Source organism: Haliotis rufescens, unplaced genomic scaffold, assembly GCF_023055435.1.
Source record: "Haliotis rufescens isolate VD_foot unplaced genomic scaffold, xgHalRufe1.0.p SCAF_20, whole genome shotgun sequence".
NCBI classification, from domain to species: Eukaryota; Metazoa; Mollusca; class Gastropoda; order Lepetellida; family Haliotidae; genus Haliotis; species Haliotis rufescens.
In genome coordinates this window covers 6,936,842-6,952,576 of record NW_025963891.1, presented here as the reverse complement: position 1 = coordinate 6,952,576, position 15,735 = coordinate 6,936,842, and the positions used below count along the sequence as shown (strand labels likewise).

Genomic DNA, 15,735 nt, shown 5'->3' with positions numbered 1-15,735 from the left:
GCCAATAAACCCTAAAATTCTAAACCTATAAAAACACACAAACTCCATTTAGTCTCCTAAAAAATGCTGGACCAATACCGATCAGCTAAGACACTGGTGTCATTGCTTAACAAATACCGATCAGCTAAGACACTGGTGTAAATGCTGGACAAATACCGATCAGCTAAGACACTGGTGTAAGTGCTGGACAAATACCGATCAGCTAAGACACTGGTGTAAATGCTAAACAAGTACCGATCAGCTAAGACACTGGTGTAAATGTTGGACAAATACCGATCAGCTAAGACACTGGTGTAAATGCTGGACAAATACCGATCAGCTAAGAAACTGGTGTAAATGCTGGACAAATACCGATCAGCTAAGAAACTGGTGTAAATGCTTAACAAGTACCGATCAGCTAAGACACTGGTGTAAATTCTAAACAAGTACCAATCCGCTAAGACACTGGTGTAAATGCTGGACAAATACCGATCAGCTAAGACACTGGTGTAAATGCTGGACAAATACCGATCAGCTAAGACACTGGTGTAAATGCTGGACAAGTACCGATCAGCTAAGACACTGGTGTAAGTGCTGGACAAATACCGATCAGCTAAGACACTGATGTAAATGCTTAACAAGTACCGATTATCTAAGGATTTGTAAAGAAAATTATTCACTGGACATGTCCTGAACACTATATCTCGTGCTTGCTTGAAGCGGTCGGCGAACAATAACACACACACACACACACACACACACACTAGGATGTAAAATAGAGAATCTCACCCAAGTGTCTTTTGATATCAAATATATCAACGAGTGCTGATGTATTTGATATCAAAGCACACGAGGGTGAGACTATATTTATCATCCAACATCATTCTTCAGGCTTTTTCATTTTGTAGACAGCAATAAGCAGTGGCTTAGGTGCAAAACGTACTGCTAACAGCTTCACCAGCAGACCATGTCACAATGGCGTGCAAAGCATTGTGCTGCAGTTTCATAGCTACGATATCTACAATTTTGATATGGCTTGGTCTCACCCAAGCGATATCTCCTGTGGGAGACAGTTTTTGATGATAAATGGTCTGTGGTACCACCAGCAGGTGTCCGTTTTGATATCAGTAGCATCGTCACTGGTCACGGGGTTGTGCACACGACGTTCCTCAAGCACCCGGCGTTGTACCACGGTGTAGCAGTACCACGGCGTGTCTGCTGTAGTCGCGGAATTACATGAGGCCAGGTATAAGTCAAATGAGCCAACTCAGAGAATGAATTGTGTTTAAAGCCAACCATTGAGTGATAGTGTAACAATAGGTAGAGAAGATGGTCCTGTATTGGTGTGAACCCTCGCTGGTGTGAACAAGGCTCTGACTGCAAGTAGGCTCGGAGGAACTTCGTGTGTGCAAACCTGTACCATAGTGACCCGGGTGTTTGAGCGTGATGCGCACCTGTTCCTGTGACCGACTCGCCGTAGATCTCCACCTCACACAGCGTCATTCCAGGCATCGGCTGCTTGATCCAGACATACCGACCCCAGACATTGACAGCACATCTCAACACTCGCTTCTCGCCGCAAGAGAAGGGACGAGATGTGACGTCACAGTTTCTGACTGGGTCGTCCCCCTCAGCCTCATCTTCGACTGTGATGTCTCTGTCCTTGCTGTTAACATCTATGGTCACGCTATTGAGCGCCCCACCTGAGAGGTAGTAAACAAAATAGGCTTTATTCAGGACTGGTCGCAATGACCGTCAAGCCGTCAGCAGTCTCATTAGAGATAAGCTGGTGACTCGATTTTTAAGGTTAGTTGTTGGTTTATATTCTTCCCCAAGGACCGGTACTGTTTGCTTTAGAAGAACATAAATATCAGTAATAATATGGGTATGTGTAGATTCACATAGCGCTGTGGTATGGTAAGTTTTTTTAACAGATAAAATATTTAGAATTAACAGCATTCATTTTACAATAATTACTTCTGAAGGGATAAGCTTAAAGTTTACAAGAGATGATCGTACAAGATGCGACTGTACAGTTACAAGAGATGAGTGTACAGTAACAAGAGATCAGTGTACAATTAACAAGGGATTAGCGTACAAGATACGAGCGTACAGTTACAAGAGATGAGCGTACAGTTACAAGAGATGAGCGTACAGTTACAAGGGATGAGCGTACAGTTACAAGCGATGAGCGTACACGATACGAGCGTAGAGTTACAAGAGATGAGCGTACAGTTACAAGAGATGAGCGTACAGTTTACAAGAGATGAGTGTACAGTTACAAGAGATGAGTGTACAGTTTACAAGAGATCAGCGTACAATTAACAAGGGGTGAGCGTACAGTTTACAAGAGATCAGGGTAAAGTTACAAGATACGAGCGTACAGTTACAAGCGATGAGCGTACAGTTACAAGATACGAGCGAACAGTTACAAGCGATGAGCGTACAGTTACAAGATACGAGCGTACAGTTACAAGAGATGAGCGTACAGTTACAAGAGATGAGCGTACAGTTACAAGAGATGAGCGTACAGTTACAAGCGATGAGCGTACAGTTACAAGATACGAGCGTACAGTTACAAGAGATGAGCGTACAGTTACAAGAGATGAGCGTACAGTTACAAGAGATGAGAGTACAATTAACAAGGGGTGAGCGTACAGTTTACAAACGATGAGGGTACAGTTACAAGAGATGAGGGTACAGTTACAAGAGATGAGCGTACAGTTTCAAGAGATGAGTGTACAGTTACAAGAGATGAGTGTACAGTTACAAGAGAAGAGGTTACAGTTACAAGAGATGAGTGTACAGTTACAAGAGAAGAGGTTACAGTTACAAGAGATGAGTGTACAGTTACAAGAGATGAGTGTACAGTTACAAGAGATGAGTGTACAGTTTACAAGAGATCAGCGTACAATGAAGAAGGGGTGAGCGTACAGTTACAAGAGATGAGCGTACAGTTACACGAGATGAGCGTACAGTTACAAGAGATGAGCGTACAGTTACAAGAGATGAGCGTACAGTTACAAGCGATGAAGTTACACTTTACAAGAGATCAGCGTACAATGAAGAAGGGGTGAGCGTACAGTTACAAGAGATGAGCGTACAGTTACACGAGATGAGCGTACAGTTACAAGAGATGAGCGTACAGATACAAGAGATGAGCGTACAGTTACAAGAGATGACGTTACACTTTACAAGAGATCAGCGTACAATTAACAAAGGGTGAGTGTACAGTTATAAGAAATGAGTGTACAGTTACAAGAGATGAGGGTACACTTTACAAGAGATGAGCGTACAATTAACAAGGGGTGAGCCTATAGTTACAAGAGATGAGCGTACAGTTACAAGAGATGAGGGTACAGTTAAAAGAGATGAGCGTACAGTTAAAAGAGATGAGCGTACAGTTACAAGAGATGAGCGTACAGTTACAAGAGATGAGTGTACAGTTACAAGAGATGAGCGTACAGTTAAAAGAGATGAGCGTACAGTTACAAGAGATGAGCGTACAGTTACAAGAGATGAGCGTACAGTTACAAGAGATGACGGTATAGTAACAAGGGATGAGCGTACAGTTACAAGAGATGAGCGTACAGTTTACAAGAGATGAGGGTACACTTTACAAGAGATGAGCGTACAATTAACAAGGGGTGAGCGTACAGTTACAAGACATGAGCGTACAGTTACAAGACATGAGCGTACAGTTACAAGAGATGAGGGTACAGTTACAAGAGATGAGTGTACAGTTACAAGAGATGAGCGTACAGTTACAAGACATGAGCGTACAGTTACAAGAGATGAGCGTACAGTTACAAGAGATGACCGTACAATTAACAAGGTATGAGCGTACAAGATACGAGCGTACAGGTATAAAAAAGATCAGCGTACAGTTTACAAGTGATCAGCATAGTTACACTTAACAAGAGATGAGTTTAAAGATTGCAAGAGATGAGCATAAAATATACGAGGGTACAGTTAACAAGAGATGAGCGTACAGTTAACAAGAGATGAGCGTACAGTTTACGTGATAGCGTGCAGTTTAAAAGAGATCAGCATACAGTTCACAAGAGATCAGCGTACAGTTTACAAGTGATGAGCGTGCAGTTTGCACGATATCAGCGTACAGTTTACAAGAGAAGATGGATGGATGGTAAGTGGGGACAACGTATAGGGGACGGAGGCGCTCACAGCAGCAGTCCTTTCTGTTGAGGATGACGACGGAGGTTATTGTGTAGATCCCTTGTAAGTCGACACGCCACCAGGAGCTGCTCTGTTTGGGATCTGTGCGACTACACTCCGTTCCATTTGTGCCGTACTTGCCGTCATTAGCCAGACCTGCACCCCCGCCCGACACCGTGCTGCTCTGTGTGGAGGGCTTGCCTAGGGCCAGATTACCTGCAGGCAGATTGCATCGCCTTCAGAACTCGCCACTGATACAGGACATGAGCATCATCGGCAGTAGGAGATAATGAGATTTATGATTTTGAATTTGAGTTTGCCTACCTGTGGACACGTTTAGTCGGACAGTGTCATTAGAAACAGATTTCGATTCATCCGTCTGGTTTGAATGGTTGGATCTCGAGTTATTTTGTTGGAGTTGTACGGAGCTATTCATCCTCTGTCCATTGTAGTCGGTGGTTACGTTCCCCGAGGTTTGGTTCAGTGTTGTCGGAGACGGAGGAACCCCAGCTACGGTTGTCACGTTCCCCGAGGTTTGGTTCAGTGTTGTCGGAGACGGGGGGACCCCAGCTACGGTTGTCACGTTCCCCGAGGTTTGGTTCAGTGTTGTCGGAGACGGAAGGACCCCAGTTACGGTTGTCCCGTTCCCCGAGGTTTGGTTCAGTGTTGTCGGAGGCGGAGGGACCCCAGCTACGGTTGTCCCGTTCCCCGAGGTTTGGTTCAGTGTTGTCGGAGAGGGAAGGACCCCAGCTACGGTTGTCACGTTCCCCGAGGTTTGGTTCAGTGTTGTCGGAGACGGGGGGACCCCAGCTACGGTTGTTTCGTTCCCCGAGGTTTGGTTCAGTGTTGTCGGAGACGGGGGGACCCCAGCTACGGTTGTCGCGTTCCCCGAGGTTTGGTTCAGTGTTGTCGGAGACGGAAGGACCCCAGCTACGGTTGTCGCGTTCCCCGAGGTTTGGTTCAGTGTTGTCGGAGACGGAAGGACCCCAGCTACGGTTGTCGCGTTCCCCGATGTTTGGTTCAGTGTTGTCGGAGACGGAAGGACCCCAGCTACGGTCGTCACGTTCCCTGACGGGGTGACGGTAGATGCCCACGTACCTGCCGTGCTACCTGCAGAACACACCGAGGCACATAGTGGGGGTTGTCTGAACATATACACTCTGTCAACAAAGGTGGTGTTATCTTAATATGATCTTTTAATTTGAAGTTTACACGATATACGGCTTGTCAATTGGACAAGAGGTCGGTCACCCGACCGTGAAAATGACGTTCATAAGTGTCTGAACGACACAATTTGACGTTTATACGTTTTTCACGAGACCGTTACCTTGAAATGACGTAAACGCTGACGGACTACTTCCACATTCCTGGGGAAACCCCTGGGAATTCCCAAGCACGAATACGTACAGAAGCGTTCTTTCTAATCAATTAGACCCTTTAATTTTGAACTAAGCGTTTTAGTATACATTGAGAAACTTCAGAGTGTCAGACTGCACGACCGTTCACGAATATCCTCGCTGCGACCCATCCTAGTGAACAAAACGAAGAAATGCACATCCAAACTATGGTAGTATCGACTCGATCCGTGTCTAGGCTGACAGTGACAGTCTACAGCGATCTATGAATTGAACTTAGGGTCTTTTTGACTCACATTTAATCACCTTTTAATGATCGGTCAATTGATCAATGAAAACTAAAACATGTAACCGCCATAGGTTCATTAGCAACTCCCGAAATCCCGTGTCGGCCATTTTGACGCGCTAAGGTAGTTCTTAACAGACCTTTCTCACCTAATGGTGATGTTATGTGAATACATGTGTTGCGTAAGATGTTTTTGAAAAGCAAGTTGAGCATCCATACGCTCATGTCACCTCTCTTTTTCAGGAACTATCTTATTCCGCGATATAACAGGTTGTTGTATGGCTGTCAGTGTAAACATGTCACACGCATTAAAGAAAATTGTGTATAGATCTTGGCCTACATCCTTTGAGGTAAGACATTGTGATTTGTGAGCAAGCTCCGGCGCTCATACAGTTTTGACCTCACTCTATGAAGGTTCATACTCTGATGAACTGACACAAAGTGAAAGTCAATTCTTAAATATACACCGTGTCACAGAAGTGGTGTTAACTTAATACATACACCGTGTCACAGAGGTAGTGTTACCTTAATACATACACCGTGTCACTCAGACACGCTTTGTAGGAACGTTACGTAGACACGTGTAGTTGGAACGTTACATAGACACGTGTAGTAGGAACGTTCCATAGAGAAGTGAAGTTGGGAGCTTTCTTGGACGCTCTCATGGCAACTTGTATTGTGTGAGTATATCCTCTCACGGCAACCGGTATTGTTTGAGTATGTCCTCTCACGGTCAACGGTAATGTTTGAGAATGTCCTCTCATGGCAACCTGTAATGTTTGAGAATGTCTTCTCACGGCAACCGGTAATGTTTGAGAATGTCCTCTCACGGCAACCGGTAATGTTTGAGAATGTCCTCTCGCGGCAACGGTAATATGTGAGAATGTCCTCTCACGGCAACCGGTAATATGTGTGAGTATGTCATCTCACGGTAATTGGTAATGTGTGAGTACGTCCTCTTTCGGCAACCGGTAATGTGTTCGAATGTCTGTAAGTATGTACTAAAATCTTGCTTTGCAAAGGAGCTTGTGTAAACATTGACTGTGCTAACAAACTCTTTCCTGTAAACGGTCATTCTCAGTGATGTAGGGGGTTGATTTACGAACACGAAGTGTACAGAATGTTCCAGAATATGCTAGTTCAATGCATCAACAGACATTGCCTTGGCTACACCATAATAAGCTAAACTCGTGGCATTCGTTTGTCTTACCAGTCTTACATAATCCACATGACATTTTGCACCCATTGTTCCGATCCGACTGAGTGCAGAACTTGTTTTTCTTGATAAGTTCTGAGCAGAGCGTCCAGGGCAAGTGGTCGCTACAGCTAGCGTCTGAAATCCAGAATAGAACATCTGAACATATGTCTGCAGGATATCATTGCCTGCATTGCTGAAGGAGTGTTGTGTTGTGTTGTGGTGTGTTGTGCCTCGGTGTGGCGTGGCGTGGCGTCGTGTCGACAATGTGGGATGCTTGTGTGACTACAGGTCCGTGTTACAGAAAGTCCTCTGTTTGTCTAAGAGTACAAATTCAGAGGAAATGAATGATAACAGGAGACTTACCACAGAGGCCACAAGACAGTTTGCACTGATTGTTTTTGTTTGTGGAGTTGCAGTAACTCCCATTCGCCGTGATGATATCCGCACATTCCTTCTGCCCCAAGTCGTCTCTGCACGGGACTGGGGTACTCACTGTGCCTGAAGATAATTCCACAAAGACACAAATTTCAGTAAGATGGCGATACTGTGGACTTCGAAAAATAGGAATACGAAATATTGACTCTATTATTTGTCCAGCTATGATTAGGTAACAATGGGACGACATTGAAATATACACATTCATGTTATCGACATAGGCATAATATCTAGCTAGACACGCAAAAAACAAACATACCAATAACCCCTTCGCAGCCACAACAATATCAACAAGACGGACACGCAAACACAGCCCGGACAGACATTAAAAGACAACAAGGACAGACACACTAACAGCACCAGACAGCACCAGACAGCACCAGCACCAGACAGACACATATTTAACATTCAGACAAAGGCAACAATAAAACCTGAAAAGACACAAAAACAATACCTGGTATACACTCTGTCAATAAAGATGGTTACAGGAACGTTACATAGACACGTGTAGTAGGAACGTTACATAGACACGTGTAGTAGGAACGTTACATAGGCACGTGTAGTAGGAGCGTTACATAGACACGTGTAGTAGGAACGTTACATAGACACGTGTAGTAGGAACGTTACATAGACACTTGTAGTAGGCACGTTACATAAACACGTGTAGAAGGAACGTTACATAGACACGTGTAGTAGGAACGTTACATAGACACGTGTAGAAGGAACGTTACATAGACACATGTAGTAGGACCTTTACATAGACACATGTAGTAGGAACGTTACATAGACACGTGTGGCAGGAACGTTACATAGACACGTGTAGTAGGAACGTTACATAGGCACGTGTAGTAGGAGCGTTACATAGACACGTGTAGTAGGAACGTTACATAGACACGTGTAGTAGGAACGTTACATAGACACTTGTAGTAGGAACGTTACATAAACACGTGTAGTAGGAGCGTTACATAGACACGTGTAGTAGGAACGTTACATAGACACGTGTAGAAGGAACGTTACATAGACACGTGTAGTAGGAACGTTACATAGACACGTGTAGTAGGAGCGTTACATAGACACGTGTAGTAGGAACGTTACATAGACACGTGTAGTAGGAACGTTACATAGACACGTGTAGTAGGAACGTTACATAGACACGTGTAGTAGGAACGTTACATTAACACGTGTAGTAGGAGCGTTACATAGACACGTGTAGTAGGAACGTTACATAGACACGTGTAGTAGGAACGTTACATAGACACGTGTAGTAGGAACGTTACATAGACACGTGTAGTAGGAGCGTTACATAGACACGTGTAGAAGGAACGTTACATAGACACGTGTAGTAGGAATGTTACATAGACACGTGTAGTAGGAACGTTACATAGACACGTGTAGTAGGAATGTTACATAGACACGTGTAGTAGGAACGTTACATAGACACGTGTAGTAGGAATGTTACATAGACACGTGTAGTAGGAACGTTACATAGACACGTGTAGTAGGAACGTTAGATAGACACGTGTAGTAGAAACGTTCCATAAACACGTGTAGTAGGAATGTTACATAGACACGGGTAGTAGGAACGTTACATAGACACGTGTAGTAGGAACGTTACATAGACACGTGTAGTAGGAACGTTACATAGACACGTGTAGTAGGAACGTTACATAGACACGTGTAGTAGGAATGTTACATAAACACGTGTTGAAGGAACGTTACATAGATACGTGTAGAAGGAACGTTACATAGACACGTGTGGCAGGAACGTTACATAGACACGTGTAGAAGGAACGTTACATCGACACATGTAGTAGGAACGTTACATAAACACGTGTTGAAGGAACGTTACATAGATACATGTAGAAGGAACGTTACATAGACACATGTAGTAGGAACGTTACATAGATACGTGTAGAAGGAACGTTACATAGACACGTGTAGAAGGAACGTTACATAGACACGTGTAGTAGGAACGTTAGATAGACACGTGTAGTAGGAACGTTACATAGACACTTGTGGCAGGAACGTTACATAGACACGTGTAGTAGGAATGTTACATAGACACGTGTAGTAGGAACGTTACAGAGACACGTGTAGTAGGAACGTTACATAAACACACTAATAACACACATATTTAACAGATACACAAATAATACTTGACAGGACATGCACCCAATTAGCATCCAGACTGAACAGTTTAGAGGAAATGAATGATAACAGGAGACTTACCACAGAGGACACAAGACAGTTTGCACTGATTGTTTTTGTTTGTGGAGTTGCAGTAACTCCCATTCGCCGTGATGATATCCGCACATTCCTTCTGCCCCAAGTCGTCTCTGCACGGGACTGGGGTACTCACTGTGCCTGAAGATAATTCCACAAAGACACAAATTTCAGTAAGATGGCGATACTGTGGACAACAAGAATACGGATTAATGACTCTGTGACGTGTTCAGTTGTGATCGAATAACAATGGGACAATCACTGTAATAAACACATATACCCCCCGGGACAGACACACGCATAATACCTGGACAGACATACCAATAACACCTGGACAGAGACACAAATAACTACTGGACAGACTCCTGGAGAACAAGAACACATGCAAAGGCAAGTCAATTGTTAACCCGAACAAACAAAGGAACATATTTATGGCACAAGTCAAAATAGGGAATTGCATCAGAAATAATTTTCTCAAATTCGAAAATGTCCTTCGCATGGCTGCCATAAATCATTTTGAGACCTTAACTGAGGCGGTGAATGTTGTACCCCTGGTCAAACAACTTTCTGAGCATGAGTCACATGATGCCCGATTGTACCTCAAAAGTTGAAATGTGAATATCAAACAGATGGGGCAGCAGTGGTGGCTTCACTGCTCTCGTGTATTTCCAGTTCAGATGGGTACATAAGTGGAGGAGAATGTGGCCTTTGACCATTATTGAAAGATATCAGATCATCGACATATACTAGAATATATTTTCTGACATGACACATTCAACCAAGCAACTTTTAAAAGTAAAAAGGGTTACCTTGGCCTTGAAAATCGAAAATGGTTGCCATGCTTCAGCAAAGTCATTGGAAACAGGATCCTTGGCCAATAACGCAGCATATTTCAGAATCCATTGTCCAGAAATGCTTACTTGCTAATACGGTATTCACAGCCAGCACTGCCTCAACATCTTAGTGATGCCAGAGCAAACTGCTCTGTAGAATCGGACACAGATTCTAGATTCAAGTGATTATGACAGTGATTCCGACTCTGCATCTGATCGGTATGACACAGAGTAGGATGATGAACTGTGCACTAAAGTAAGGTTAGAAAAGCAATACTGAACAATGGATTCTGAAATATGCTGCATTATTGGCCAAGGATCCTGTGACTTTGCTGAAGCATTACAATTCATCATGCAGCCAACCATTTTCGATTTTCAAGGCCAAGGTAACCCTTTTTACTTTTAAAAGTTGCTTGGTTGAATTTGTCATGTCAGAAAACATATTATTAGACACTAAAATCATGAATATCGGACAATGTTAACTGTGTTTGTGAATTTCACCGACTGCCAAAAGTGCGTTGACCTTTCAACGTTTTTGGCCATAGCTCCCCCATTTAAGGTCGGAACTATAACAAACTATATATTTCTAGGTTTCTTATGACTGGACGAGTAATTTGATATGCATATCGACACAATTTTGAATTTTGACCCCTGTTTGACCTTTGTTGACCCTTCCCCAAAATGCCCGGGATTTTCAACCGGGCAGCCCAAGTCAAAATTGTTCAGTATACATCAGGAAACTCAAAAACACTTTCAAACCTTTGTTTCCATGATTTGGTCACGGGACCTACAGGTTGGTCCTTGACTAATATTTCAAATTTCAGTTAAATAATTCTCATGATTTGATTTTGCCTGAGGGCAGACATTCTGATTCCTATGCATAAAGAAGCAGATCAGGGAGGGGAGCTCAGTTGGTGCAGATGGGGATGCATACGTCAGGCCTAAGTGTCCTATCCTGAAATTGACATAGATGATTTTTGTGAGGAAGTCCAGCATTTCATACATTTGCTTTCATTTTTGACAAATTGTCCTGAAGCTTTGAAAATAGAGATGTACGTTTTGTGACAAATGCCCCATGGATCAAGAAATGAAGTTTGTCCTTACCTGTGTCGTGTGGGATAGCTGTGTTCATCAAATGTTTAGTTAGAACTGAATTTTGTTCCTTCCCGCTGAGGCACACATAAAATCCTATGTCAGACTCACATCCAGACACGCCTGGCCGTTTCGCAACATCGTGTTACATGTTTGCTTAGTTTGTTCAAGGTTGTAATGAGCAATATTTCAGCAATGTGAAGGCGGTGTGTAATCGAATCTGGATCAGACAAACCAGTGGTTGATATAATGAGCACCGCCCAAGCTGGCGGATTACGATGGCACGCACGATTCATCTAGACCACCAACAAACACAACACTGTGATCCAGATGAGTGTCCAAATCGTGCTTCTATCAGTGAACTGTACCGTGTAATGGCATCCTTCCTCTCTCTTTCCCACAATCAATGGATGGGAGGTACATCGCCTGTGGACCCGTGAAGATCCAGGGTAGAATAGGTCTTCAGCAACCCATGCTTGCCCTAAAAGGCGACTATGCTTGTCGTAAGGGGCGACTATGCTTGTCGTAAGAGGCGACTAACGGGATCGAGTGGTCAGACTCGCTGACTTGGTTGATACATGTCATCGTATCCCAATTGCATGGATCGATGCTCTTGATGTCAATCACTGGATTGTCTGGTCCAGCCTGGATTATTTACAGACCGCCGTCATATAGCTGGAATAATGCGGCGTTAGACAACAACTAAACATAAATGAACATCACCTATGGGCGCCAGTCTAAACTTCAGATGATGCTACCTATACGTACCACACAGTCTGCAGGACCTCTTACACTTGTTGCCTGGGTTGTTGGGGCTACAGTAGGCCTTATTCGTTATGGCTACGGAACAGATGCTGGCCGACATTTCATCCTTGCACGAGTCGAGGCTGGTGGTGTTGACTGTCGTGGACTCTGCAGTAAATGCACAGTACCCGTGACTTTCAGAGATGTTTTCACAGGGAGTGGGGCATCACTTCATGTGTACACGTACAGCTGCTGACAGTGAGGCAGCACCGTGCATCACGAGGAACGAGGCATCGCTTTATACGTACTCCTACTTTCACAGCCACGAGGCATCACTTCATATCTACTTGTACTTTCAGGTGAGGTGAAATATAGGGTTTAACGTCGCGGCCAAGATAATCGTACTTATATAGCGACGTGCATGCACGTGTGTGTGTGTGTGTGTGTGTGTGTGTGTGTGTGTGTGTGCTAGTCCGGACTGATGTCGATTTATAGTGCCAGCCCACTGAGATACCATGTCGCAGGTTAACATGAATACCCCACCCAAACACAGTATACTGACTCCGAGCGGACCAGTCCTTGTTTTAACCCCTTAATGCCGAGCGCCAGACAGAGTGACCTTTGATGTCGACGTATACGTTTACCAAGCATGTCCAAAACGTGCTGTATGGGGAAAAGGTCGGGGCTCATGGCCTACCTGTGCATTCTGGTGATGCTTTTGCGACTGTAGGTAGTTAGTTACGATACGTGCACGGTGGGCACTAGCCTTATCGTCATGAAAGACAAAACTCAGACCAGTGTGGCGCGCAAGCGGCACAGCTGTTGGCGCCAGAATGTGGTTTCGGTAGTACTGTCCAGAGATCCTTCCATGGACAACATGCAGTTGCGTTCTGGGAGTCATACTGATCCCGCCCCATGTCACTACAGACCAACCCGAAACATGTCTTGTGGCCATGCTTTGACGTTCACATGACGTTCGTCGGGACGCTCCCAGGCACATACACGTCTATCCAAAACCTTCCAGAATGAATCGAGATTCATCTGAAGACATTACACGAGAACATCGGAGATTTTCCCATTTCTACGCTGTAGACACCCATGGTGTAAGACTAGAATGCGTCGATTTGTTGACGGTGGTACACGCGGTCACTTGGCCTGCCGATTAGTTGCATGCAGACGATAATATATTGGCTAGTAAACAATCCGAATAAGCACCCCTTCCGATTGATCAATGTACACAAGACTTATTTATTCGGGTATAATACGCACTCGTGTGTTATATGCACCCTTAATTATGGGCAATTAAATTCTGGAAAATATATCTGTCGTGTATAATACGCACATACTTTTTTTGTATCATTTCAGGCTGTCAGCATAAGCCACGAAATTTACGATCTTTCAACTCTGTTTTTTTCTCACAAAAATTATATTCTAATAAGAGCCCCCATATCTAATTTTGAGAGCGCCCTGGGTGCTTATTACGTCAAATACGGTAATCGATCTTCTGTGTCTGCAATTATTTGCTTCATGGTCAAATACTGAGGCACATTGAATATGTTGGCTACCTCTCGCTACCAGTTTGAAGCACGCCAAGGTAGTAGACGTTGTAGACGACTCAATCACAAAGTGTGCATTAAAGCAATAGTAAATGGTACGTACACGTGCATGTTTCGGGTGTGTTAGGTTTTGGTTCAGAAACCGATCTATCTCTATTTTTAAAGCTGATCTTTCTTCTGACTGTCGATCATTTATCTGACATGATCCCCTACTTATTTTGGAAAGTATATTATGATTTCGTCAACATACGTACCACACAGTCCGCAGGATCGTTTACATTTGTTGTTTGTATTTCTAGGACTACAGTACTCTTCAGTCTGTATGGCCTCGCCACAGATGAGGCTCGATGTTTCATCCCTGCATGTGTCGAGGCCGTTGGTGCTGACGGTCGTGGAATCTGCATTGTAGGAACAATATACTAAAACAGGAAATTGATTTATGGGTGGGTTACCTGCCCCTGAACATTCACAGTGAACGCTATCAACGAACGAATCATAGTTATCTACATTTGCCAGAACACCGTTAACCCGGACTGTAGCGTTCCCTTGAAATCGGGAATAGCATCTCTGTGTAACACCCCGAATAATAACATTCCTATGTAACAAAAACCCTGTGAAATAACTACCATGTGTAATAAAATCTCTGCGTGATAACATTCCAGTGTACATGTAATAACATCCATGTGTTAAAACACCCCGAGTAATTGCATCCCTGTGATACAACACCCCTGTGTAATAACATCTATGTGTAATAACATACATGTGATATAACACCCCTGTGTAATAACATCTATGTGTTATAACATCCATGTGTAATAACATCCATGTGTTATAACACTCCGAGTAATTGCATCCCTGTGATACAACACCCCTGTGTAATAACATCTATGTGTAATAACATACATGTGATATAACACCCCTGTGTAATAACATCTATGTGTTATAACATCCATGTGTAATAACATCCATGTGTTATAACACTCCGAGTAATTGCATCCCTGTGATACAACACCCCTGGGTAATAACATCTATGTGTAATAACATACATGTGATATAACACCCCTGTGTAATAACATCTATGTGTTATAACATACACGTGTAATAACATCCATGTGTTATAACACTCCGAGTAATTGCATCCCTGTGATACAACACCCCTGCGTAATGACATCTATGTGTAATAACATACATGTGTAATAACATCCATGTGTTACAACACCCCGAGTAATTGCATCCCTGTGATATAACACCCCTGTGTAATAACATCCCTGTGATATGACACCCACGTGTAATAACATTCCTGTGTAATATCATTCCTGTGTAATAACACCCCTGTGTAAGAAACTTCCTGTGTAATGACATCCCTGTGCATTAATATTCCTGTGTAATAACACCCTTGTTTAATAATACCCACTTTTAATAACATACGTACCACACAGTCCGCATGATCTTCTACACCTGTTGATTGTGTTACCGGGACTACAGTAACTGTTACTCTTGGCGGCCATGGAACAGACAGCGGGCGACGTTTCATCAACGCACGTTGTGAGGCCGGTGACTGGGTCTTGGGGGATAAAAAGGGTTAACGTTGTCAGCAAAACAGTTGGACTTACCATCATGTTCTTTCACAAGGTACAAGTACTATGGGATTTTGGCACCTAGCATAACATGGCATGTTGGATATTGATGCAGTTAATGATTTAAACATATTTTATTCACAAAAAGTGTATGGGACTGAGTACAAGTTCTTCAACTTAGGACACCTTCTCCCAGGTTTATAACAGTGTCAGGGCACTTACAAGTACTCTTTTCCACAAAATGAAAGGCTGACATCTGGAAGTCTGGATCAAGTACTTTA

The 15,735-nt window shown here is 43.5% G+C and overlaps 1 protein-coding gene across 1 annotated transcript in view; it reads right to left on the bottom strand.

The window, feature by feature from the left end:
• The window catches only part of LOC124150393, a 33,607-nt gene that overhangs the window by 15,754 nt on the left and 2,118 nt on the right, over positions 1–15,735 (bottom strand). Inside the window, exons 3-11 of the mRNA XM_048400796.1 lie at positions 15,310–15,441; positions 14,132–14,275; positions 12,346–12,489; positions 9,659–9,793; positions 7,358–7,492; positions 7,007–7,129; positions 4,480–5,265; positions 4,165–4,371; positions 1,434–1,682 (exon numbers count right to left, since the gene is read on the bottom strand). Of these exons, the coding sequence (XP_048256753.1) occupies positions 1,434–1,682; positions 4,165–4,371; positions 4,480–5,265; positions 7,007–7,129; positions 7,358–7,492; positions 9,659–9,793; positions 12,346–12,489; positions 14,132–14,275; positions 15,310–15,441 (2,055 nt within the window). The remainder of the gene's footprint in view (positions 1–1,433; positions 1,683–4,164; positions 4,372–4,479; positions 5,266–7,006; positions 7,130–7,357; positions 7,493–9,658; positions 9,794–12,345; positions 12,490–14,131; positions 14,276–15,309; positions 15,442–15,735) is intronic.